At 35.8% G+C, this 27,629-nt stretch overlaps 5 protein-coding genes across 8 annotated transcripts in view; 2 read left to right on the top strand and 3 right to left on the bottom strand.

Annotated features, from left to right (window-relative positions):
* Window positions 1-9,386: 9,386 nt before the first annotated feature.
* Window positions 9,387-11,048, bottom strand: LOC104812795 (protein LOL2). The gene is made up of 4 exons (XM_010540150.1): window positions 10,825-11,048; window positions 10,525-10,632; window positions 9,972-10,081; window positions 9,387-9,698 (listed from the first exon to the last, which is right to left on the bottom strand). Exons 1-4 carry the CDS (start codon window positions 10,976-10,978, stop codon window positions 9,633-9,635), a joined length of 438 nt encoding a protein of 145 aa, XP_010538452.1. The 5' UTR covers window positions 10,979-11,048; the 3' UTR covers window positions 9,387-9,632.
* Window positions 11,049-11,330: 282 nt separating this feature from the next.
* Window positions 11,331-14,305, bottom strand: LOC104812771 (endonuclease 4-like). 2 transcript variants are annotated; one of them, XM_010540111.1, is made up of 9 exons: window positions 13,956-14,305; window positions 13,141-13,321; window positions 12,924-13,034; window positions 12,767-12,822; window positions 12,564-12,647; window positions 12,315-12,407; window positions 12,137-12,204; window positions 11,871-11,944; window positions 11,331-11,673 (listed from the first exon to the last, which is right to left on the bottom strand). In XM_010540111.1, exons 1-9 carry the CDS (start codon window positions 14,067-14,069, stop codon window positions 11,555-11,557), a joined length of 900 nt encoding a protein of 299 aa, XP_010538413.1. In that variant the 5' UTR covers window positions 14,070-14,305; the 3' UTR covers window positions 11,331-11,554. The 2 variants fall into 2 exon arrangements, with proteins under 2 accessions (XP_010538413.1, XP_010538422.1); XM_010540120.1 differs by having other exon boundaries at window positions 13,141-13,299.
* A 3,240-nt stretch (window positions 14,306-17,545) lies between these two features.
* LOC104812765 lies at window positions 17,546-18,855 on the top strand. Its single transcript, XM_010540099.1, has 2 exons — window positions 17,546-17,984; window positions 18,327-18,855. Exons 1-2 carry the CDS (start codon window positions 17,564-17,566, stop codon window positions 18,683-18,685), a joined length of 780 nt encoding a protein of 259 aa, XP_010538401.1. The 5' UTR covers window positions 17,546-17,563; the 3' UTR covers window positions 18,686-18,855.
* Window positions 18,856-24,785: 5,930 nt separating this feature from the next.
* On the top strand, window positions 24,786-26,457 carry LOC104812756 (vacuolar protein sorting-associated protein 28 homolog 2). Its single transcript, XM_010540086.1, has 2 exons — window positions 24,786-25,099; window positions 25,579-26,457. Exon 2 carries the CDS (start codon window positions 25,667-25,669, stop codon window positions 26,294-26,296), a length of 630 nt encoding a protein of 209 aa, XP_010538388.1. The 5' UTR covers window positions 24,786-25,099; window positions 25,579-25,666; the 3' UTR covers window positions 26,297-26,457.
* A 13-nt stretch (window positions 26,458-26,470) lies between these two features.
* The window catches only part of LOC104812734 (anaphase-promoting complex subunit 4), a 7,243-nt gene continuing 6,084 nt past the window's right edge, over window positions 26,471-27,629 (bottom strand). For 2 of the 3 annotated variants that reach the window (XM_010540058.2, XM_010540065.1), the window contains 3 exons: window positions 27,409-27,561; window positions 26,982-27,063; window positions 26,471-26,679 (listed from right to left, as the gene is read on the bottom strand). In XM_010540058.2, the coding sequence (XP_010538360.1) occupies window positions 26,582-26,679; window positions 26,982-27,063; window positions 27,409-27,561 (333 nt within the window). In that variant the 3' untranslated portion in view covers window positions 26,471-26,581. Of the gene's footprint in view, window positions 26,680-26,981; window positions 27,064-27,408; window positions 27,562-27,581; window positions 27,628-27,629 lie in introns of those variants that run through there. The other variant, XM_010540074.2, reaches the window with a different exon arrangement.

The following is a 27,629-nucleotide window of genomic DNA, read 5'->3' as shown; positions in this document are numbered from 1 at the left end:
TTAAGATAAATGTGCTCTTTTTTGTTTATAATAGAGAGGCTAAACTTTTCATAGATTTAACACTAATGTTAACTCTCCGTTGAAGAGTCCAACTCTTCACTAGATAAAATTCTATTAGAACTTAAAATTTTTCGGGTTATAAAACTTCTAAATCAATTAATTTTTTTAATTTATTATATTGTTAGTAATTTTATTAATTAATGATATATCATGTTGACAGAGAAAATTGTGTTAGATGACGATAATGTCCAATGATATTTAGTTCGCGAATTGTTTCATTTCATATTTTACTTCAATAAGAATACGTGGTCGAAAAATGAACTTTTTCTATATAATCGTTTCATTTTCACTTTAATCGATTCTTCGCTCGTCTTCGTCCTTGTTCCTCAGCAAACGGATCTCACCCGCCACCTGCCTCACCGTCTCGACCACGTTTTTCATCCCAGTGCGGCTCCTTAACGGATCTATCACCGAGATTACCGCAATCGCAGGAGGAGGGGATTATGAAACTGTTGCATGTTGATGTGATCATCTTACCTCGCTCTCGCCCACGCAATAGGCACCGATTTGATCTTCTACCATGACAGGGATTTTGACAGCCTACTTGATTTTCAAGGCCATGACGACGACAAACGCGTCTGTCTCTTCCACTGCACGCGTCTGTAAGAGCGTTAAAATAGGCAGTCACCACAACTCCTGTCTCCTCCATGTCTGAGTGTCACAATTCAAAGTATGTAGATCCGACGGTTGAGAACAAATGACTACGTGGATTAAGGTGCAAGGGTGCAATTATCAAAGTTATAACTCGTATAAAGTGTTGTCCCACATCGAAAAATTAAATAATTTTTATTCTCTTTATATATGAGATTTTCTACATTAAAAGTTAACAAGTTATCTAGAACGAAGTGTTTGGATTTCTCATCTGTAACAGACTTACTCTCTTTATTATACTGTTAATAACTTTACTAATTAAGAATATATCAGATTGATAAGAAAGTTGTGTTAGACGACGATAATGTCCAATGATATTTAGCTCGCCAAACGTTTCATTTCATGTTTTACTTCAAGAGGGATACGCGGAAGTGCCTAATGATAATTTTCTTCATCAACGAAAATATTTATGTCAATCCGATACATAATATTTACCAACTTGATATATCATTAATTAACTAAGTTTCTAACAATACGATAAACCAAAAAAATAATTGATTTAAAAGCTTTCTAACATGTAAAGTTTCTACATTAAACTTTGTTAGATGAAAATTTAGTTTACCCAACAAGAGTGTGAAGTACTTGAAAATTTTAGATTCTCTATTTCAAATAAAAATGAACATATTAATCTTCATTAATCGTCACATTCTCAAATTATCAAATAGGGTATGCAAGTCAATAATATCAATAACATCAATAGCAACAGTATGTCATTCTAGGAAGAGGTAAAGAAAAAACTAATTAGGATCATTGGGATGAAAAAATATATTGGACTGTGGACCTTTCCAAATCTCGAGAATGCGTGAAAGTAAAAAATATGTTTACTCGAAATAATATTAGTGAAATTACCTTATATTCGTGCAAACATATTTTTTTTAAATTTGATTGAACTTATTAATTAAGTCAATTACTAGTTTTATATAATTTATAGAGATGGTTAATGTAAGAGACCATGGTATTGAAAAATAGTTATTAATCTTTTGAAGGTAAAATAATTAATGAAGATTAATGTGTTCATTTTTGTTTGCAATAGAGTATCTCAATTTTTATAAATTTTATACTCGAGTTAATTCAAATATAATAACATTGATATGTATTTAAAAAATTAAATTACTTTGTTCTCAAGATTGAATGTAGCACTTATATAGTTACAATTAACAATATTGTTTTGTTGTAATGTCTTTTTATAATCTCGAGAATGCGTCAAAGAAAAAATATATTGTACTGTGGATCTTTCCAAATCTCGAGAATGCGTGAAAGTAAACAAAGTGTTTACTCGAAATAATATTAGTGAAGTTGCCTTATATTCGTGCAAACATTTTTTTTTAAGTTTGATTGAACTTATTAATTAAGTCAATTACTAGTTTTGTATTGTATAATTTATAGAGATGGTTAATGTAATAATCCATGGTATTGAAAAATAGTTATTAATATTTTGAAGGTAAAATAATTAATTAAGATTAATGTGTTCCTTTTTGTTTGCAATAGAGTATCTCAATTTTTATTCGAATTTTATACTCAAATTCATTCAAATATAATAACATTGACATTTCGCAATTTGTTTGTAATAGATTATCTCGCTTTTTATGAATTTTATACTCAAGTTAATTTAGATATAATAACATTGATATATATTAAGAAAAATAATAAATGAAGATTAATCTTATCTTTTTTTTCTCGCGCTTCATTTTCCCACTGTTTTTTACATTAAAAACACGTTCTATTCTTATAAATCTTAATAGTCACACAAATTGACACGATAATCTGTAACTTTTCCAATGTGTCATTCCTCTTATCGTAATAGTCATAAGACCATGCATATCCGTTTGCAGCATGATTTTCTACATCATCAAAACAATCAAAATTTATTATGAGATAGAAACAAATATATTTAGTATGTAATAATAGTACATACATGTACAAAATTCCCGTCAACATATACATCCCTAAGTTCTCTGCCCCATTCATCTGTTTCATAGACTTCAACCAATAATTTCTTCCCATCAACAATACGTATAAGTTCATTCTTTGTTTTTTCACCGAATGATATACCGAGTTCTGGAGCATCTATTCATCTGTTCCAATAAAAAATAGATATTTTGTTTTCAAGACATTAAACAATTTGTTTAAAATGAGGTATAAATATTTCATCCAACAAATATTCTTACTAAGAAATTCAAAAATATGTTGGATTAAGTATTTTTACATCATTTTGTTTATAAGACAAATTGTTTAATATCTCGAAAACAAAATATCTATTTTTTATTGGAACAGAGGAATAGATGTTCCGGAACTCGGTATGCCATTCGGTGAAAAAACAAAGAATGAGCTTATACGTATTGTTGATAAGAAGAAATTATTGGTTAAAGTCTATGAAACGAATGAATGAGGCAGAGAACTAGGGATATATATGTTGATGAGAATTTTGTACAAGTATCTATTGTTATTACATACGAACTATAATTATTTATGTCTCATAATAAATTTTGATTGTTTGATTATGCACAAGATAATGTTGCAAAAGGAATCACATGGTTTTACGACGATAAGAAGACAACATTGAAAAACGTATAGATTGTCAAGTCAATTTGTTTGACCATTGAGATATATAAAATTAAAACATGTTTTTAAATTAAAAACAGTAACTCTGCCTGGATATAGGGCTTCCCTCGGTTCAGTATTGTTTTTTGAGAATGAGTCTACCTAAACCGAAATGATTATCCCTGCCCGATGTCGCCGGACTCCCGTAATCTCTAGATGCAAAATGGTGTGTTGTATTTCATTTGAAAAAAGAAATACAAGTTTGATAAACTCCTCTCTCTTTCCCACAATTTTCAGATAATTCCCCGTATTACCAAGTACCAAGCCAAAAACAAGTAAACAACCATATATACTATTTAATAACAAACCTATTATTAACATAACTAAACGGTACTTTCACATAGACACAAAAGATTAAACATCAAAAAATAGAAAATAACTATATTTTCCCCAGTTTTATGTCTGTGCCTCATTTTTGCTCTATCCCTCCTCCATGACATATGTTGTCATCTTCAACCGAATGGTTTTCTCCTCTTCTTCTTCGCCCACTCCTTCTGTGCGTATCACCAAAACAATTGTAAACTGCGAATCTAAAGAAGTATATCAACTATATTTACATGATTACAATATGTTACTAACCTCATTTCGCCTCATGCGTCATGACATTATATGATTACGACAATCAAATAAATTTTGCAATTGTATAGATAGTTATATGAGTTCGTTTTGACCAAAATATGTTTTTAATGTAAAAACAATGAGAAAAAGAATCAAAGAAAAAATATATTGGACTGTGCACCTTTCCAAATCTCGAGAATGCTTGAAAGTAAAAAATGTATATACTCGAAATAATATTAGTGAAGTTACCTTATATTCGTGCAAACATATTTTTTTTTTCAAATTTGATTGAACTTATTAATTAAGTCAATTATTAGTTTTGTATAATTTATAGAAATGGTTAACGTTAGAGTTCATGGTATTTTAAATGTCAACAAAAACTGTGCACCGTTATTGCACTATTTAATAAATACTAACAACAATCATTTCTTTGTATAATAATAAAAAGTTATAGTTTAATGATATATAAATAATGTTAAGAAAGAAACTAGCATGACATTATATGATTTACGACAATCAAATAAATTTTGCAATTGTATAGAGTTCGTTTTGACCAAAATATGTTTTTAATGTAAAAACAATGAGAAAAATAATCAAAGAAAAAATATATTGTACTGTGGACCTTTCCAAATCTCGAGAATGCGTGAAAGTAAACAAAGTGTTTACTCGAAATAATATTAGTGAAGTTGCCTTATATTCGTGCAAACATATTTTTTTTTAAGTTTGATTGAACTTATTAATTAAGTCAATTACTAGTTTTGTATTGTATAATTTATAGAGATGGTTAATGTAATAATCCATGGTATTGAAAAATAGTTATTAATATTTTGAAGGTAAAATAATTAATTAAGATTAATGTGTTCCTTTTTGTTTGCAATAGAGTATCTCAATTTTTATTTGAATTTTATACTCAAGTTCATTCAAATATAATAACATTGACATTCGCAATTTGTTTGTAATAGAGTATCTCGCTTTTTATGAATTTTATACTCAAGTTAATTTAGATATAATAACATTGATATATATTAAGAAAAATAATAAATGAAGATTAATCTTATCTTTTTTTTTCTCGCGCTTCATTTTCCCACTGTTTTTACATTAAAAACACGTTCTAATGTTATAAATCTTAATGGTCACACAAATTGACACGATAATCTGTGTCATTCCTCTTTTCGTAATAGTCATAAGACCATGCATATCCGTTTGCAGCATGATTTTCTACATCATCAAAACAATCAAAATTTATTATGAGATAGAAACAAATATATTTAGTATGTAATAATAGTACATACATGTACAAAATTCCCGTCAACATATACATCCCTAAGTTCTCTGCCCCATTCATCTGTTTCATAGACTTCAACCAATAATTTCTTCCCATCAACAATACGTATAAGTTCATTCTTTGTTTTTTCACCGAATGATATACCGAGTTCCGGAGCATCTATTCATCTGTTCCAATAAAAAAAATAGATATTTTATTTTCGAGACATTAAACAATTTGTTTAAAATGGGGTAAAAATATTTAATCCAACAAATATTCTTACTAAGAAATTCAAACCTAGGTTGTTTATAAGACAAATTGTTTAATATCTCCAAAACAAAATATCTATTTTTTTTGGAACAGAGTAATAGATGTTGTGGAACTCGGAATGTCATTCGGTGAAAAAACAAAGAATGAGCTTATACGTATTGTTGATAAGAAGAAATTATTGGTTGAAGTCTATAAAACGGATGAATGAGGCAGAGAACTAGGGATATATATGTTGACGAGAATTTTGTATAAGTATCTATTGTTATTATATATGAACTATAATTATTTATGTCTCATAATAAATTTTGATTGTTTGATTATGCACAAAATAATGTTGCAAAACGGAATCACATGGTTTTATGACGATAGGAAGACAACATTGAAAAATGTATAGATTGTCAAGTCAACTTGTTTGACCATTGAGATTTATAAAATTAAAACATGTTTTTAAATTAAAAATAGTAACTCTGCCTAGATATAGGGCATCCCTCGGTTCAGTATTGTTTTTTGAGAATGAGTTTACCTAGACCGAAATGATTATCCCTGCCCGATGTCGCCGGGCTCCCGTAATCTCTAGATGCAAAATGGTGTGTTGTATTTCATTTGAAAAAAGAAATACAAGTTTGATAAACTCCTCTCTCTTTCCCACAAGTTTCATATAATTCTCCATATTACCAAGTACCAAGCCAAAAACAAGTAAACAACCATATATACTATTTAACAACAATCCTATAATTAACATAACTATACGGTACCTGCACACAGACACAAAAGATTAAACATCAAAACATAGAAAATAACTATATTTTCCCAAGTTTCCTGTCTGTACTTCATTTTTGTTCTATCCCTCCTCCATGACATATATTGTCATCTTCCACTGAATGGTTTTCTCCTCTTCTTCTTCGCCCACTCCTTCTGTGTTTATCACAAAAATAATCGTAAACTGCGAATCTAAAGAAGTGTATCAACGATATTTACATGATTACAGTATGTTACTAACCTCATTTCGCCTCATGCGCCGTATCTTGCGTCATTTCCAATGCCACGGTTTCTCGAGTTCTTTTTTAGAATCCCACAATCTGATCTTTTTTTTCTCGTGCTTCATTTTTCCACTGTTTTTTACATTAAAAACACGTTCTAATGTTATAAATCTTAATTGTCACACAAATTGACACGATAATCTGTTTAATGATATATAAATAATGTTAAGAAAGAAACTAGCATGGCATTATATGATTTACGACAATCAAATAAATTTTGCAATTGTATAGATAGTTATATGAATTCGTTTTGACCAAAATATGTTTTTAATGTAAAAACAATGAGAAAAAGAATCAAAGAAAAAATATATTGGACTGTACACCTTTCCAAATCTCGAGAATGCGTGAAAGTAAAAAATGTATATACTCGAAATAATATTAGTGAAGTTACCTTATATTCATGCAAACATTTTTTTTTAAATTTGATTGAACTTATTAATTAAGTCAATTATTAGTTTTGTATAATTTATAGAAATGGTTAACGTAAGAGTCCATGGTATTGAAAAATAGTTATTAATATTTTGAAGGAAAAATAATTAATGAAGATTTATGTGTTCCTTTTTGTTTCTAATAGAGTATCTCAATTTTTATGAATTTTATACTCGAGTTAATTCAAATATAATAACATTGATATGTATTAAAAAAAATTGAATGTAACAATTACAATTAACAACATTGTTTTGTTATAATGTCTTTTTATAACGTCCTTTTGTTTTTCTGCTTAATTTGCATTATTAGAGTTTTTAAATAACAAATTTTACGATTTAATTTTATTTAATCCTAAAGTTTAGGATCTTTTTCAAGTTTCTCCTTATTTAAGTAAAACGCATCAAAAAAATTTGTCTTTTGTTGTTTGATGATTGACATACAAAAACTATAAATAGAAAACCCTAGATTTGGAAAACAAACCCAAGAAAATAGAAATGAAATGAAAGCATTGAACCAATTCCATAACCCTAAAGGCTTCCACTCATTTTATGTTGAATTCTAATTGAAATTTGCATTTCACATTTCGCAATTTGATCGTCATAGCAACAATATCCCGACACAACAGGTCGGTCTGATGTTACATGTTACAGAGCACACGACATATATTCAAAACCAAATGAGATATCAAAATAGGTTAACAATCCATTTGGTTCTAACCCATTTGAGTTGGTGAAATTAATGGGTTGGATTAGTCCAAAACATTAAAAATATATTCAAAACCAAATGGGTTGGGTTAACCCAATTAACCTATTTAAACTCAAATAGTTATATGAATTCGTTTTGACCAAAATATGTTTTTAATGTAAAAACAATGAGAAAAAGAATCAAAGAAAAAATATATTGGACTGTACACCTTTCCAAATCTCGAGAATGCGTGAAAGTAAAAAATGTATATACTCGAAATAATATTAGTGAAGTTACCTTATATTCATGCAAACATTTTTTTTTAAATTTGATTGAACTTATTAATTAAGTCAATTATTAGTTTTGTATAATTTATAGAAATGGTTAACGTAAGAGTCCATGGTATTGAAAAATAGTTATTAATATTTTGAAGGAAAAATAATTAATGAAGATTTATGTGTTCCTTTTTGTTTCTAATAGAGTATCTCAATTTTTATGAATTTTATACTCGAGTTAATTCAAATATAATAACATTGATATGTATTAAAAAAAATTGAATGTAACAATTACAATTAACAACATTGTTTTGTTATAATGTCTTTTTATAACGTCCTTTTGTTTTTCTGCTTAATTTGCATTATTAGAGTTTTTAAATAACAAATTTTACGATTTAATTTTATTTAATCCTAAAGTTTAGGATCTTTTTCAAGTTTCTCCTTATTTAAGTAAAACGCATCAAAAAAATTTGTCTTTTGTTGTTTGATGATTGACATACAAAAACTATAAATAGAAAACCCTAGATTTGGAAAACAAACCCAAGAAAATAGAAATGAAATGAAAGCATTGAACCAATTCCATAACCCTAAAGGCTTCCACTCATTTTATGTTGAATTCTAATTGAAATTTGCATTTCACATTTCGCAATTTGATCGTCATAGCAACAATATCCCGACACAACAGGTCGGTCTGATGTTACATGTTACAGAGCACACGACATATATTCAAAACCAAATGAGATATCAAAATAGGTTAACAATCCATTTGGTTCTAACCCATTTGAGTTGGTGAAATTAATGGGTTGGATTAGTCCAAAACATTAAAAATATATTCAAAACCAAATGGGTTGGGTTAACCCAATTAACCTATTTAAACTCAATTAATTTATTTACTTTAATGATTTACTAATAACATAAGTTCGATGAATATATATATATATATATATATATATATATATATATTATGAACTATCTATCGATTTCATGCAATGCGAACAAAATTCATTTATATTTTTTTATAAAAATAAAATAAATATAATTAAATTGTAAAAAAAAACTATTCTAACAATCCGAACTGAATTTTTTGTATATAAACAATTTTTTATAACCTCGTAAAATCTCCCGTATATTATTCATATTAATATTCTAGATATATAATATAATGAGGGGATCTTTATTAAGATACGAGAGATATTATAAAATAGTTTAAAAGATTTATGTAGATATTACAATATAATGAGGGCACTCTTCTCACCTTGATAATTTTCTTTTTTTGTTGTCATAAAATTTTCCTATTATTTTGAAAGATGAGACCTTTGACGCATCGATTATGTTGTCCTTGTCACGGATTCAAATTCTGAAAGCAAAATACACCATTGTGGTGTAACTCTTTCCTGTACCTCCGATCAACCGGAATGCCTTTTAATTTTATAATATTATACATCACAAAGTGTAATTGCGATTTGACATTATTTGGTAACAATCCACGACATTCGAATCATATAAAATGATAAATTAAAATTATTAAATTTAGAATCATCTAATGTTCGCATGTTTTTCGCAACTTGAGATTTGATATTATCAAGTTGGATTCTTCCACATGAATATGATTACCAAAAACTTAAAGTGAGTTTATAGGGTTAAATGGGTAAACCCCCAACAAAACATAACCCATTTAACGAAACTAACCAAATGGGTTTATTCGGTTGGGTTTAACACATTTAATCCAATCCAATTGACATCTCTAACGCCGGCTGCTTATAATCCAACCCACTTGACATCTCTGACGCCTGCTGCTTATCAGACGGCTCTGGAAGTTTTCGGCTGGCCTTGTTGCTCCGACCATGGAGGGCGTTTATTGTTTTCCTGAAAGTGTAGCAGCAAAAAAGATTCATCTTGATATTCAAATGAAATGCATAAATCCTACATTAACAAATTTTCCCTCCAAGTGGCAAAAAACAAAAATCTCAATTCAATAAAGGGCAGCAAAGGATGACGTCCGTATATTGGTACGTTATGAACATATATATATTCATCATGTATTAGCTGTTCAACTAGCGAGAAACATAAACAGTAAAACACAAAGAAAAATATATTCAACATGCACGATTTGTGTGATATGTAAGGCAGCTTACGTACTCTGATATCGGTTACAGAACTGCAGGAAGAGCACCTAACTGAAGGAGCCCCATAAGGATACATCAGGAGCACCCTGCAATTATCACAGTTCACCTGACCAACCTGGTGAGCTGCGATCATGAGCTATGGGTCAACTCAGTTAAAACCCAACAGGAAAAGGGCACTTAGATCGAATTTAGGAAGTAATCTATGCACAAAGCAGAAGAAGAATCCTGGCCAAGATCACACATTTGCCTTATGGGTATGACGGTTCTAATACTATATTGAACAGTGACCAGAAGAAGCCATAAACTGGAATACAAACAGCACACTACACTAGTAAAACCGCCTTATATAATAACATTATGTAGACCTTCTTTCCCTGTAATTGAAGTTATCAGAGCATTCAGAGACGAAAGTGTGAAACGGGTCAACATGTTTTCCAGGTTTCTGATCATCAAAGTCAGTTCATGAAGTTGAAAAACATGGATCAAAACGAAATCTTTGATGTTCCTATTGCCATATCTCTAGCTTGACTGAAATCTTGTATGAATCGGTGTAGCAAGAAGTAAACCTTCGAGGACGAGATTAATAGTCTGACAGCACGAGCACTTGACGTATTTGGAACCTTGAGGGTACGAAAGCAACCGCCTGCAAGAGCCGCAAACCATCTGCGCTATTTCTACAAAAGCAAAGAAGAAGCCCTCCGATTATTGTTGTCCTATAAAATCTACTGAAATCGCTAGTTTGATTGACCCGACGAATCGAGTGGTTTGAGGATCAAATGGAATGAACAAAAGATAAACCCTAAATGCAAGTAGAATCAAGGCGACAGATTGATCGCCGATCAAAACCACATTCGAAACCGGCTTACCGGAAACATCGGCGGCGGCGGCGGCAGAAGGAGGAAGAGATGGCGGCGGAATGACGGCGGATTCCCATCCCGGTGGCGGACCTTCCTCGTCGTCTTCGGCCTGTTGCGGTGTTGCTTCTTCCTTTTCCTTCGGCGCCTCTTCTCTCTCTCTCATCCTCTGTTCGGATTTTCCCCAAACGGCATTGCCTTCTCTTTTCACAAATAAGATTTCGTAAACGGGAAACGAAAAATAATCAAAATACACAATATTTCACATAAGGGAAAAATAAAATCATTTTATCTATATACAATCTCGTCATTTTTTTCATCTTAAATATATACAATCCTATCATTCTATTTAAAACTATCGCAGAAAAATTTTATTAAATTAAAAAGAATTCTATATTTAAGATGAAAAATAATAAATCCTTGTAAAACCAAAATAATTTTGATACAGTAACTGAGCTTTTTTTTTTATAATATTTGGCCCAGGTGGATATAGGTAATGTGGGCTGGGTCCAAACGGGTAAAAAAAAAAAAGTGTTTTCTTAGGTAATGGAATTGACATTTAAAAGAGTTATAAATAAATACATTTACACACAGTTTGCTGTCTGGACATGATCCTGTCGGCTCGCCGGAATGAACGAAGAAAACAAGAATTCTGCTGACATTTTGGCCTCACTCCATACTCCACAAATATGGTCCGGTCCAGTGATTTAGCACTTGAAAATTTGGACGTTTTCTTCCTCCTTTATGCTCCGGTTAACTTCGGTTTAGAAGTGAATAACCGGTTAAGAGTGGCAGCCAGTCGAATACCGCCCTGAGCGAGCCTCTCCTCCACCACAGGCAACCGAGACAGAAAGTATTCGTCTGAAGAAAGCTCAAGATCATGAATCTCACTAGCAGAAAAGTCTTTGAATGGGATATATAATCAAAAAGGGAATGAAGAACAAGAATCTAGACTTGATTTCATGTGAAAAAACCCCGAGAATTTCGACTTGGTTTATTAACAAGAATCGAGTGCAAACAAAACAGGCTTTTTCTACGGATTCAAATGGGGAGATTACCTCCTAAAGTTGTCCCGGGGGTGGCGTTCCTGTAAGCATACTTGCAGGCCAGATTTATGCTTTCAGAAGCATACCTAACCATCATGAACATATAGAAACCGTGACCCGCAAACCAAACACAGAATGATATCTACTAATAGTTAGATTTCTCGGTAATTTTCAACAGTTCTGTTCAGAACTTTCAAAGCCGATTTATCCTTCTTTAAAATCAGTATATCTTGATTCTTGACATGAAATGAAGAAAGGGTACAGATACAGATGCTTACTGATTCGGACAGGCAGTTTGGTTGTGTTGACATGATTCCCACAATGGAATATCGTTTAGCCATCCGTTCTGTATCAAGACAGTGGGAAACAAAATGTCAAAAGGTGGATCTATCTCTATTCTCTGTCATGCAAAGGCTGATGGATAAAAACTCTGAAAGCAAGGAGGAAAATCATTACCGTAAGATTGCTTTGAAGGGCTTGAATCATGAGCGAAAGACTTGAATTGTAGAACGTTTTGAGAGCAGAATCGATTATCATGTCGTCCCACACCTTCATAAACGGGTAATCTTTCAGCACTTCGACAACTTATTTTCATCTGATAACTTAACTTTGGACTGGACAGGTCCAAGTCGGTAAAATACCCCTTCAATCCCAACCGTTAAAGATGATTTTAGCGTCAGTGTAATAGTTAAAAGAAATACTTACATGGTGTAAATTTGTCTTCCTACGGTACCATCGGACCGTTACTGTGTTACCGCCTAGATCTCCAAGAAAACCAACATGTAAAGGCTGTCATAACCAAAGGTTAAATGAAGATGAGTACAGTATGGATTCACAACAACAACTGCATAGGAAAAGAATAATCAAACCTTCTAAAATATGATCAATTTTAAATGATTAAATTCTACCTGATGAACATCTCCTATGAAATGAGACAAGAACATGAGGGCCTCTGTCAAGTTGTCTGCAACCAAAAGACTTCTCACGCTATTAGCCACTTGAGTTCATACAAAAATTTGCATACCTGACACTTCAAGGATCAAGTCCATTTAAAAAAAGGCTCACATTTGACTATAGCTTTTGTGCTTTGATAATCCGACATCAGTTGCATTGTGTAATTGAAAATTGCTGCGGTCACACACCGGTCTTTGTGTCCATGGGTGTCATGGCAGTCCCCTTTAACAAAGACAGAATACACAGTTTAGACGAAAGTAAGAAACTTATTCCAAAAACATAGTTAATAAACATATAGAGGATGAAATAAAAAACAAAATAAACCTACGACAATACATATAGTTGCATCTGAAATCAGGAGTGTCAACATAGTGCAGAGGGCTTGTCCACCGCCAATGGTAATGGTGTTTAATTTCATCGGCCCACGAGCACACAGCTGCTAGATCACCTTCCGCTGATTTGGGCAGAAGTTCCTTCACCGCAGCAACTGTATCATTCTCGAAATAGCCCTGGAGTTTAAAAAAAAGAATGGCATTGCTAGTTCTAGCCGGAGGAACCCCTAGTAGTCTAGTTTCCAACAAAACCTCATTGTTCTTCGATATGACTAAGCCCCGACATCTCATTTTTGTTTCCTAGTACCAATAATTCCACGTAGTATTTTGCCTGATCCATGGCTAAAAATGGTGTTCCTGAATCTCACAATTCTCTAGCACTACAAGCATCAGTAGTTGATAGTTACTTAGATACAGAGCAAAGCAATTACCTTTGAAGTTATGGAGATCATTTCTGTAAGTTTTCACATTAGATATCCAGGAACCAAATTCACATCCTAATCATATTCTCTGTCCCTTTTCCACATTCACCAGTGACCTTCCTACCAATTTCCTTGTGGATCAATACATCAGAAACACGAATTTTACTTGTACAACGTGATAAAAGACAAAAACCCTTTTTGTTGGGGTCAGTTCTGATTATTTGAAACGTGATCAAACTTAATAGAAACCCTGACTAATCACTTGAAATCAATAGAACCCACGAACAACATCCTCGCAAATGCAACATAGAAAGGAAAATTAAACAATGATCGACGTGTTGATCGAGCCCAGAAAGCAAACAATTAGGAAAGAACGACAAATTAGTCACCTCGGCTATTTTGCAAATGGCGTAATGACCTTCCTTGCCCCAACACAAAGCTCCATGTACGAGCTGCGTAAGAACAAATACTCTCGCAATCCATAATTGCGGCGACACATCCATTCTATGACAAAGATTCCGACTTTGCAAGTGTTCGTCAAGTTGCAGACAGAGATACGTCTTGGGCTTCACTTTCCGACCGGAGAAAGGGATGCGAACAAAAGAAAAGTAGGTTCCGAAATTGAAAATTCTTGGGCGACTCTACTGAAAGACTTGCCGGGGAAGAAACAAGGGCGATTTGGATTCGAATAGATATGTATGTTCCGAAATCGCAGAGGAGAGAAGAAATGACGAGTGTCGCGTAGTTCTTCAACATTTGCAATATAATATTGACGGAATTATACCAAAAAAAAAATAATTATACCAAAAAAAAAATATTGACGGAAATATTTCCCTTTTACCCAATAAATTAAATTTATAATTTTTAAACTGTATTTTATATAAAGACAGATCGAAAAGGGAATTTTCATTTCTGCAAAGGAAAAAAATAGAAGAGAACAAAAAAAAAAGTATACATAAAAAGCAAATTATATATTTTTTAAAAAGAGAACAAACTTAAAAACAAAGAGTCTTTCCCCAAAACATAAAATTAGTTTATGAAATACCTAAAATATGTTAAACAAAACAAAAATCAAATAATGACCATAGGTATATAAACAACAAGATTTGAGAGAAGAACAGAAATTGTGAAAAAATGATTATAATAAGAGACATTTGTAATTGGGAAATATTGAAAGTTGAAAAATAACATAAACTAACCAACAAATACAAATTCAATTACCTAGGAAAAAACACCATGTCGGTTTTCAAACGGTCATATGTGTGGATATGTTGGCATAAAGTTGAAACGAATGGAATAACATAAAACAATACCCAAATTAAATCTATAATTTTTAAATCAAATTATTAAATTAAAATTAAAAAAATTTAAAATAATAAAAAGATGAATAAGAACGATTTCTATAAAACGAATATTGTTAATAAAAAATCTAAATATATGAACTAAAATAAAAAATTTATACAAAAAAACAAGTAGATAGAATGTTATAAAATTTAAAATAAAATATAAAAATAATCCGATAGAAATATAATTGAAAGCGAGCTCTTATTTTTTGTTTGTTTAGAAACTTACCGACAAAGACCGACAAAGACTATATATGTATATATATTAGTTGATTTTCTCCAAACCTCATTTCCCATAGAAAAGGCTATATATATTTTCATTCTCTAACGAATATATAACCCATCGATTATATATAACTCGAACGTACTGTCGATATGAAGCTCCATTTTAGTACATTCTTGTGGTCTCAAATCTGCCTATGACTACCACTCACCTCGTCGACTGTCGTCACGTATGATGTAATTACGATTCAAATGAATATACGTATATTATATATATATATATATATATATATATATATGACGAGGTCGAATCAATTTGTTTTCTTAAATATCGAATTTCAGATTTTATATATATATATTGCAAGAAACACCATTATCTTTGTCAATCTGCTTGGGGTTAGGTTGTTGACCGGTCAACGTCAGACCACTCTCGAGTGACCATAAAAATGTGACCAATGGTGACGCAAATTTTTTTTTTGTTAAAAGACGCAAAATTTATTTGGTATTATGACATGCAACGTAGTCTATTTCTCTGGACCGGCTGGCGAAATAATTTTGTGGAATCGGTTAAATTTGAATCGATTTAATTTATCACACAGAAAAACCAACATATTTTAAGGTATGATCATTAACGTAGTCAAATATACACCCATTGTCCATACGAATGCATTTCGATTTCCACACGTTGTTCAAGATTTCAGTATCGATAACTATGATGTTTATGATAATGATATTATAACAATTGAATATTAATATAAAGTGGGATATGTGTCCCCTAATCTGTATTAGCATATGGCCAAACATCCAAACGTCATGAATTGTAAACAATTGCTATTTGCATGACTTCATATGCTTATATGCTAAGGTATGCACGAAATACTATTTTATAATTCTGGCGAAATTATCATTGGTCCTACATAGATATATATATATATATATATATCCCTAGAGATAATTATCTCGAATTAAAGCTCATTTTGACCAGGCTCATGCACAATTGAATAATAATAATAATAATAATAATAATAATAATAATAATAATAATAATAATAATAATAATAATAATAATAATAATAATAATAATAATCGTAATACAAATATATATATTCGATCCCAATCCAAATCAACGTAACCCATAATATTATATAATATCAACGGATGAAGAGCTAATTAGGATTTTTGCCAGAAAAAAAATTGAGGGCTTTAATATATAGAGAAGATGCGTATAGAAGATATGTAATGGATGTGTATACCAACGAAAGTGGTGTATGGATATTGTATCATTTAATACATATTAAATATAATCATTTCTCTTTCTAATAATAAAAATTTATGGCTTAATGATGAAGGAAATAATGTTGAGGAAAAGATTAACATAATATTATACGGTTTATGACAATCGAAAGAATTTTATAAAGGTATAGATAATCATTTGAGTTTATTTTGAGTGATAGGAATTGTAAAATTAAAACATGTTTTTGATGTAAAAACAGTGAGAAAAGAAAATGAAATTATACCAATTACTATTTGCATGATTTCATATGCGTACATACTAAGGTATGCACAAAATACTATTTTATAATTTTGACGAAATTATCATTGGTCATACATAGATATATATACATAGATATATGTATATATATTTATATATCCCTAGAGAATTAAATTATCTAAAATTAAAGGCAAGTTTGACCATAATAATAATAATAATAATAATAATAATAATATATTCGATCACAATCCAAACTAACGTAGCCCACAATATTATACAGTATAAGCGTGGAAATGCAAAAGATATAATCACGCTGTCGAGGGAAATATATTAGTTTCTTTCTATATTATATTTGCCTTCATGCTTTCATTTTCACCCTTTTTAACTTTTTTGAATTACATTTAACTATTCTGGAATATTTGTAGACATAAAAAGGGGAGTTTAATTTAACCCAAAGGAAGAACATAGAGCAGTCGGACTATACATACATATATGATATATGTATGGAAATTGATACGGAGAAATGAAATTTTTGGTAACGCCAAAAGAGTGCTTTGTTTTTTTTTTTATATAGAAAAAAAAGGTACACCAAATGTTTTTTTACATTAAGAGTCCAAAGAAAATCCACGTAGGAATTGGTTTGGCAAAAAAGGTACACCAAATGTTACTCTAAAAGAATCCACAATTCAATTTTAACAAAAAAAGAAATCCACAGTTTAATCAAAATGGTTACAAAACTTAGCACGTTTAATTACATCAAAGCGGTCCAAAAAAGTGTTAATGATGGTTCCTGTAGCTAGCTGCAAAATTCTTGGAAACGTATATAACCACATATATATACACATTACATAATTATATATAGGTGCGTGTATATATATATATATATATAGGGCTAATTGCTGAGTAGGTGCTACATAAACACCAACAAGGAGAGAGAGAGATGCTGACGACACGGGCGTGGATAATATCGTCGGGGGTGGTGGCGGTGGTGCTGGTGGTGCCGTTGACGATGAACATCTCCGTCGCCGGAGCTCACAATCTTAAGCCTCTCTTCTTCATCAATGGTATCGTCTTCTTCCTCGCCGCCTCCACTCTCTTCTCTCACCACAACCACGACCACGACGACCACGACCATGACCATGACCATGACCATGACCGCCAAGATCGGCACCTTTATAATCAAGATGATCTCTACTCTCCAAAGCATGACGGTATCTTACGTCATCCTCCGGCGGCCTCGTTTGATCGCTACAACTCCGGCGAGGAAAAGTCTCCGGCGGAGAATCCTTCACCGCCGTCGAAACCCGCCGTTCTCCGCCGCACAGCTACACCTACTGCTTCCGCTTTTGAAGGTCCACGAGGTATATATATATATATACACAACGAATCGCAAGGACGAGAAAAATTCCAAATATGCGAGATAATAACAAAAAAATGTCTTTGTGTTTTTTTTTTTTCATTCAAAAACAAATTAATGTTTTGAACAAGAGGAGGTGTGTATCCATAAATATCATCTAAGAGATCGTATATCTTGTATTATATACATATAGTATGGAGAAACCTAGTATCATACAGAAAAAAAAATATATGGACCGTCGATGCTTATCATCATGTCGTTTATCTTTAAGATAAATATATACACGATTTCCAAATCTTGAAATATTTATTAATGAATCGTGGAAATTAATAATAACCAAAACCAGCTCCATCGGCGAAGGAAGTTAAAGCGGATGAAACGGAGTCAATGGAGGACACGTGGGAGAAGATAAAGGCAGAGAAGAACATGACAACGTCGGACACGTGGCACAGCGAGTCGTCGTCGACGACGACGTCGTGGTCGGCGCCGCCGTCGCCGTACAACGTGAAGAAGAAGGGGGTGTTCATAGAGAGGATTCCGACATGGCTGAGGATGAAGAAAGAGCCGTCAATGGGAAGAGACGATCTGAACGCTCGCGTCGAAGCCTTCATCAAGAAATTCCAAGACGAGATCCGGTTGCAGAGGTTGGAGTCCTTGCGCCGTTACAAGTCCAAGTTACTTAAACGCGGTTCTTCTAAACGCTAAACGCTGAACGCCATGGCTGCGTTGTGTTTTCTCTATATATATCCAATGTATCGAATGATACGATACGTGTTTCAATTCAATGCAGAAGTGAAAGAATCATGTAAAGTTTAATAGAGTTTAGGGTTTTGTAATTTTGTCTTGTATTATTAACAAATGAATACGTGAGTACATATACAAGTTGGAATAGAGGAGATATGGAAAGATTACATAATCTTAATAAATCGAGAAGATTCTCCGTGATCTTGGTGTATCCTTATCATGCCCCCGCAAGTTCGGTGTCGGATGAGAGACAGATCTTGGCCCGTAAGAGTTCAAACCGTTGACGAGGTAAGGGTTTGGTGAGTGCATCGGCAAGCTGATCCGAGGACGAGACGTGAGATACCCTGAGTTGTTTAGCTTGAACTAGACCTCGAATGAAATGGTAGTCAATGGCAACATGTTTCATGCGGGAGTGGAAAACCGGATTTGCCGATAGATATGTTGCCCCGATGTTATCGATGCCGAGCTCGGAAAGAAGAGAGCATAGCCACCGAACTTCAGATGCCGCAGACGAAACCGACTTGTACTCAGCTTCGGTGGACGATTTTGCCGCGAATCGTTGCTTCTTGGAAGACCATGATATAGGGTTGCTTCCAAGGTAAGCAATGTGGGCGCCGGTGGAAGTGAAATCATCACGGTTGCCACCCCAATCGGCATCCGAGTAGGCATGGAGAGTCAGAGGACTAGACCTGGACAAGAGAATACCGAGAGAGCTTGAGCCATTTAGGTAGCGTAGAATCCGCTTCAATGCTTGCCAATGATCCGATGTTGGACGGTGCATGAATTGGGACAACTTATTAACCGCGAAAGCAATGTCCGGGCGAGTGAAGAGTAGGTATTGTAAGTTGCCCAAGATTTGTCGGAATTCGGATGGATCATCAAGGGGTGTGCCGGAGTTGAGATGCAATGCCGAAGTCGATGGTAGTGGCGTCGGTACGGGTTTCGACGAGGCCATTTGATGTCGTTGAAGGACATCGGAGATGTACCGACGTTGTGTGAGAAGAATACCCTTGGACGAATAAGTTACTTCCACTCCAAGAAAGAAAGATAAGCGTCCGAGATCCTTGACCGAAAACCGAGCTGCAAGGGAGTCAATGAACCGTTGAACTTTATCCGAGTTATTGCCCGTGATAATGATGTCGTCCACATAGACAAGTAGGTAGATGATAACATTCTCTCGGTTGAAGATGAAGAGCGATGTGTCGGAGAGAGAGTTGATGAATCCCGACTCAAGAAGAAAACGACAAAGCTCGTTATACCAAGCTCGAGGGGCTTGTTTAAGGCCATAGAGAGCCTTATGGAGCTTGCAAACAAAGTTTCGGCGATCATCATCAACAAATCCCGGTGGTTGCATCATATAGACAGCATCTTGGAGAGTTCCTTGAAGAAATGCATTATTGACATCTAGTTGTCTAAGTGTCCAACCGCGAGAGACAGCAATGCTAAGGACAACTCGAACCGTCGCTTGTTTAATCACCGGACTGAAAGTGTCGGAATAATCAATACCGGGTCGTTGGTGAAATCCCTTTGCCACAAGACGCGCTTTGTACCTATCAACACAACCATTAGGTAGACGTTTGGTCCGAAAAACCCACTTACATCCAACGACGTTGTAGGACGGGTTGGCCGGAACTAGACTCCATGTTCCATTGCGAAGTAAGGCATTAAATTCCTCCGTCATAGCACTTCTCCACTTCGGATCCTTCATAGCCTGCGATACACATGTTGGTTCGATGTCTTGGTCATGGTTTAGTGTCGAGGTTAAGGATAGCTTTGTGTTTGGCTTTGTGATGTGGTTCTTTGATCTTGTGGTCATAGTGTGGGTATTACGATGGAGAGGTGGCTGTGGGATATGTGTGGTTCCGACGGCTGGTTGTGTTTGAGGTATGGGCCCGGTCAGAAGTGTATCTTGGGATGGCGGTGATGATGAAGAGGTCTGTAGATCAGGTTCGGGCGGTGTGAAGGTCGTGATTTCTGCATTTCTTGGCGGTGAAGAAGCTGCACCCGGGAACACGGGCACTGTGGTATGCATGGCTGGCCGGATTGGAATTACCGAAGAGAAAGAAGGTGATGGGAAGGAAGATTCCGACGTTTGACTTGAGACCGAAAGAAGACGAGGGTAAGGGAAGTCATGTTCGACAAATTCGACATGACGTGAGACATAGAGACGAGACGACTCGACATGCAAACAAAGATAGGCACTTTGAGTGAGGGAATAGCCGACGAAGACACAAGGAGACGAGCGTGGCTCAAGTTTATGACGAGTATATGGGCGTAGCCAGGGAAAACAAAGGCATCCAAAAATACGTAGTTTGGAATAATTGGGTTGCGATTGGAATAATGATTCGAAAGGAGACCGACCATCAAGAACCGAAGTGGTTAGACGATTAATTAAATAGACGGCGGTGGGAAAAGCAAAAGTCCAATATTCCGACGGAATAGACGCACGAGTAAGAAGCGTGAGTCCGGTTTCAACAATGTGACGATGTTTTCGTTCCGAAATCCCGTTATGTTCGGGTGTGTGTGGTGGTGTTGTGAAATGAGAAATGCCATTCGTGGATAAAAAATCCTTGAGAGCAATATATTCACCACCATTATCGGAATAGAGTGTGACAATTTTTGTACGAAAACGAGTTTCAACAAGGGCTTTGAAGTGTTTGAAGATGGTGGCGACGTGAGACTTGTTACGCATGGGATAAAGCCATGTATAACGGGTAAAATGATCCACGAAAATGACATAATACTTATAGCCATCAAAAGATGTAATCGGTGAAGTCCAGACATCGGAGAATAAAATTTCAAGTGGACAAGATGATTGAACCGAGGAAACCGAAAACGGACGTTTATGACTTTTATTAATAGAACAAGACTCACAAGAGAAATGAGACGAGTCACTCGACAACGGAAGAGAAAACTTAGAGATAAGATGCTTGAGAACATCGTTTGAAGGATGACCCAATCTAGAATGCCACTCGGAAACTGACTTCTTAACACTAGAGAGTGCAAGAGTTGAGTGCTTATTGGAAGAAGACAACAAGGGTAAATCCGGCCAAGCATACACGCCATCAAGAAGTGGTCCCGTGAGTAGTGTTGCCCCCGTGGTGAGATCCTTCACCTGAAAGAAACGAGAGAAAAATTCGACCGACACATTATTAGTGTGACATAATCGGTTAATCGAAATAAGGTTCTTGTGCATAGAGGGAACATGGAGAACATTATGGAGAGTAAGAGGATGAGATGAAGAGGGAAGAGACAAAGAACCAGTATGTGTAATCGCAAGGCCGGACCCGTCACCGATAATAACCTCATCTCCACCATGATAGGGCGAGTGAAGCGATAAGTTGGCAAGGTCAGTGGTCACATGATGAGACGCTCCGGAGTCTAGGATCCATGAAGGTGTTGTCGGAGATGTGACAACAGCTTGATTTGCCGAGGGCTGCCATGGGACTTGTCCCGGTGCTGAGTTTCCATCGGAATGGTTGCGGCCATGAGAGGAAGGAAGCAGTCTACATGTACGAGCACTGTGTCCTTGTATGCCGCAAAGTTGGCACTTCCCGAGATATCCCCGAGAGTAAGACCGAGGGTTTGAGCCTCGAGACGATGGAGAGAACGATGATCGGGAAGAGCGCGAATGTGAAGGAGGCCGAGAGTGTATGGGTCCAGAAGGACGCCATGTTGGTCGGGGACCATAGCCGGCTGAAAGAGCCGTGACTGGCATGTCGGAGACAGAAGCCGCAGCAAGATCAATGTCATGGCTGAGGAGCTTTTCGTGAAGCTCAACAAACGAGATCGGATTGTCGCGAGCAAGGACAATATCTTTGATTGGCTTGTATTCATCTCCAAGTCCTCCGAGAATTAGATCTATCAGATCTTCGTGATCAAGAGGCTTACCAAGGAGACCGAGTTCGTCGGCTTTGACTTTGAAGAAGTGCATGTATTCGTCTATCGATTTTGTTCCCTTGGTGTGACGACGCATGTGATCTTTGATAAGTTTCACATGACCGCGACTGGATCGACCGTAGGTTTGAGCAAGTGTTGTCCAAGCAACACCCGTAGAGGCTGCAGAAGCGACAAGCGCTTGGCATGACGGAGAGATGGATCCAAGGAGGGCCGAGAAGAGCAAGCGATCTTGTCGGAACCATTGTGTGTAAGCCGGATTGACGGAGACCACGTTGTCGGTGGTAATTGTTGCTGTGGGAGTTTGAGTCGGATCAAGGAAGGCATCGAGATTGTAGCCTTGGAGGAGTGCTCGGATTTGAAGACTCCACGTGAGATAATTCATCGACGTGAGTTTGGAGACATTGGAGGTGTTCACGTTGATGAGAGGACCATCGGTAGTGTAAGGAGTGGCGGTGTCATTGCCGGTGTTAGCTGCGTCGGTGGCCATGATCCTGGCAACGAGAAGACGGCGGTCGAGAAGATGGAAGAGAACACGTGGGGGTTGAATCGTCTTTCGACGTTTTTAGGGCTCTGATACCATAATAGAGTTTAGGGTTTTGTAATTTTGTCTTGTATTATTAACAAATGAATACGTGAGTACATATACAAGTTGGAATAGAGGAGATATGGAAAGATTACATAATCTTAATAAATCGAGAAGATTCTCCGTGATCTTGGTGTATCCTTATCAAAGTTTTTTTTTTTGTATCTAGAAACTATATAAACTTAATCATCTTTGGTAATTCATCATTGTAATGCGATGCTCTTTGATGTTTTCTTTATAAAAAAAATTGTAATTAATACTCTCATTATATACGTATAGTAAGAGGATTTTATTACTGCAGTATCCGATGTCATACCAAATAACAAGCTTTGGTGTGCCTGAACAAAGTAAAAATTGAACTAAATAAATCGAGTTCTTGAATGAAATATTCAGTCTCTTGATCTTCTAAATTCAACACATGATAAAAATAGATGAAAATTGTAAATGTTGGTTCTCTTTTATTATGAAAATAATATTAATATGTTACAACTAAAAATTATTAGAAAATTAGGTGCCACCGCACGAGTGGGTGGCGCGTGAGAGAAGGAACGGTGGCGCGTCGGTGTTCGTAGGGGTGGGCAGGACACTCAAGGGTCGTGACATGAACAGAGTCCGAGATTCAGTTTGGAGCCAGATCGGGTTTGATGGTTTAATTCATTAATTCCACTAATTAATTGACCTAATCTTTTATTAGATATGATCTTATTTTTAATCCAAAAGAGAGTTGAAAACCTTGACCAATGGTATTTTATTTTCTTCTCCATCATCTGCTCTGAAGATATATATATATATATAATTTGAACAAGAATTAATATTAAAAAAAAATTGAACAAGAATCAATAGTGCCAAATGAGTCGTTTGCAATTGTATGAAGAATGTATAGGTATTTAATTTACGCCATAAATTATAATTATGTTATATGTATGACCGATAATGACACGTATATTATGTCTCCAAATATTTTCCTGATTTTTCTTTGTCTTTATGCATTTATTCTTTATAGTTTTGCCAAAATAATATTCTTCTGAAAACTAAAAAATTTATTATTGGAAAATATAATTTTTAACAGGAAAAAAATGTCGGAATATAGAATATTTTCTGAGTTGGACATGTTTATTTCATGTGGGTTTGAGAGCCATTGACGTATTTCGTCGATAATGGAACCATAGACGACAAAAGAATGATCTGCTTTAATTTATTATAAGGCAGAAGAAAAAGAAGAAAAAAAAGAGAGCTATCGTGGGAACGTAAGCCCCGTTCGGTTAAGTCACGAACGGACCAAGCGAATAACTGTTAAGGTCGGCCATAAGTACGCCGGCAGAGCGACCACGAAAGGCTCCACGCATGTCTCAGCCCCTTCAACCCCGCGAAGGAGATCAAAGTCGGTCAACTCTTGACGGCGCTCACTCGATTACGAGGCCACATCTCTGTGGGTATGGGCCCGGGGACTTTCCTGGGTATAAGTCCATCTAGGAACGGAAACCCATTAGCTTCGGCCCATGATAGCTTGTTAAATCAGGCGTGAATTACTTCATATATAAACAAGCTAAAAACTTTCTAATTGACCGATGTGGGATATTTTTCTCCATTCTGCTCACGCCATTCCTCCATTCCCCCCACGAGCTCCTTCTTCTTCGCAGTGTTTGCATTGGTTTGAGTACAGATAAATCAATGTCTCTTTCCAATTCGTTGGATTCAGGGCTTGATCGATTTCTGTGCACGCGTATTGATTCGTCTCTCCTCGGGTTTGCAATTTCGCTTTAACGCGTGAAGCTTTCGTCAGCGAATTGTGAAGATCCGTGTCCCCGCACGCAAATTATTCTCTCTCTCCATCTCTTTTCTAATCCGCTTGAGAGAATTTCACCGCTACCAAAGCCGCGTCTTTGCTTCTTGTGAGTATCCCCTTCTTCTCTCTCCCCCTCCCTGGTGTGTTGTTTCCATCTCTGGACGATGAAATTTCTGGGTTTTCTTTTTGTGTTTTTGTTTATTATGTGATTTAGGGTAAGATCGATTGTGCCTGTTGATTCTCTTCTCGTTTCGTTTGCGTTTGAGCTCGTTCGAATTGACATGTTCTTCGTCCCCGGTTTCTTCTTTGATTATCTTTGGATTGAAGTTTTCCGGCTTGCTCTCTGTCTTTCGATGGTAGAGATCTAAACGAAATTCAGGAGGCTAGGTGAAAATACGAATCACTCGAAACCTGTACAATTACTGCATAGCTCACGTTTTTCATGATGCAAGTGTGATTCCTTGGACATGTTTGGCTTTTCCATGGTGAATATCGGAGTGTGGAGATGGAGCTCGTTCTATCCGTTTCTATCGTATGATTTTTTAGGGCTCGAGCGTGACTTTGTCTCTGTGATCTCAAATGCAGCGAAGAAGAGAGCGATTCCGCCGCTTTGCGCGTGTCCCGTTCTCTTCTCCATTCCTTTCTCAATTGACGGCTCCCGAGTTTCCTAAACATGGAAGTCAAATTATGGAACGATAAGCGCGAGAGAGAAATGTACGAGAATTTCGCTGAGTTGTACGCCATCATCAAAGCCACCGAGAAGCTCGAGAAGGCTTATATCCGCGACCTGATCTCCCCAGTCGAGTACGAAACCGAGTGCCAGAAACTCATCGCCCACTTCAAAACTCTGGCTGCCACCCTTAAAGACACTGTCCCGAACATCGAAAGGTTTGCAGACACTTACAAGATGGATTGCCCGGCCGCTCTTTACCGCCTCGTGACCTCCGGTGTTCCAGCCACAGTGGAACACCGAGCTGCCGCTGCCACCTCTATGTCGAGCTCGGCCGCCATTGTAGCGGAGTGTGTCCAGAATTTCATCACGGCGATGGATTCTCTGAAACTGAACATGGTGGCCGTCGATCAGGTTTACCCACTCTTGTCTGATCTCTCGGCATCTCTCAACAAGCTTAGTATATTACCGCCGGATTTCGAGGGGAAGACGAAGATGAAAGAGTGGCTGTCGAGGCTGTCGAAGATGGGAGCGGCTGACGAGTTGACGGAGCAGCAGGCTAGGCAACTCCACTTCGACCTCGAGTCTTCTTACAACTCGTTCATGGCTGCTTTGCCTAATGCCGGAACCTGATTGATGTTGGGTGAGTTATTTTGGACAAACGAGGATGGTGTTTTGTCCGAGTAGTCTTTGGTTGGTTTATTATGTCGGAGAGGCATTGATCAGTTTCTTGTGAACAGATTAATGATGTTTATCTTTCTTCTGTGTATGATGATGTTGCCATATTCTGAGTCCATTGAGTTCATATAACAGTGATGTAGATCTGTATGCATATATGTCAGAATGTTGCAGAGACAGAAAGGGGTCTGGATTTATAGATTGAAACCAGTGATTGTTCTTATGTTAAAAAAGCCTGTCTTATCTGTCGGCCAAGATTTCTTCCTCTTCATCTTCTTCCAGTATGTATACGAGTGCCCGCCTTCTCTCCGCAAACACGCAAGCTACTCCTCTTGATGCTGCAATCAGTAAATTGCCACGCGGTTGCATGATTAGATGCAGTTTGAGAATTTCATTTGGGGGGTTTTGAGTACTTTTCCCTAAAAGGATCTTCTAGGCAGATCTACTACTTCAACTAGAGGTTACCATTGCCACTTGAACTAAGTACTCATGTTATTGGGTATTTAAGCAATATGCCTTGCCTTTTCTTTTTCAAGCCCTTCATCCACATGGTAACTTCAGACATCATATTTTGATGATGGCAATGGAAGATTGAATCAGAAAGCAAACCACATGGGAAGGGAGTGATGTGGAAACTTACCGCTTACCGCAAGGGGAGCAACAGTAGAGTGTGGGACTTTCCGAACCTTTTCATTCTCCATTTGCAGGTAAACCACAGAGCCCTAGAAAAAACAACAGTGATCATTTCTTATAAGTTTTTACCAGGTGTGAACTTCAAAAACAACTAAATGCACAAGTATTGGAGCATGCAGAGGTGATTGATTCCACAGTTGAAGCATAACAGTTGATTGTATGGATAAAACTTTTTGGTACCCCTTTGGGCAACATAACAAAGAAATGGGGTGATAGACGAAAAGAGATCTCAATTGTGTTGTGACCAAGAGAAAATGTTTATGCAGCAAAAAATGAAAGAAACGCATGAATCATAGACAAGCTTAGACGCTCAGACTCTCCGAGATGGTTCAGCTTCATAAACCTAAACATAGAATGACACAATTCCACACTACCTTTAGGTGGTCTAGCTCCCACAGGTTTGGACAACTAGATCTGGAAATGGAAATGAATGGAAGATCACCAGCTTGCACAACCATCATGCAGGCTTCTCCAGCGCCTTCAGGATTGATGCTTGTTTTATTCAGTAACAAAACCAGTTCACTATCCTGTTTTAAATTGGAAGGGGTTACAATACAAAGCAACTTGAGTGAGAAACAGGAGGGAAAGAGAACCA

Source organism: Tarenaya hassleriana, unplaced genomic scaffold (assembly GCF_000463585.1).
Source record: "Tarenaya hassleriana unplaced genomic scaffold, ASM46358v1 Cleome1, whole genome shotgun sequence".
In the NCBI taxonomy this organism is placed as follows: Eukaryota; Viridiplantae; Streptophyta; class Magnoliopsida; order Brassicales; family Cleomaceae; genus Tarenaya; species Tarenaya hassleriana.
This window is presented reverse-complemented; position numbering and strand designations above follow the sequence as displayed.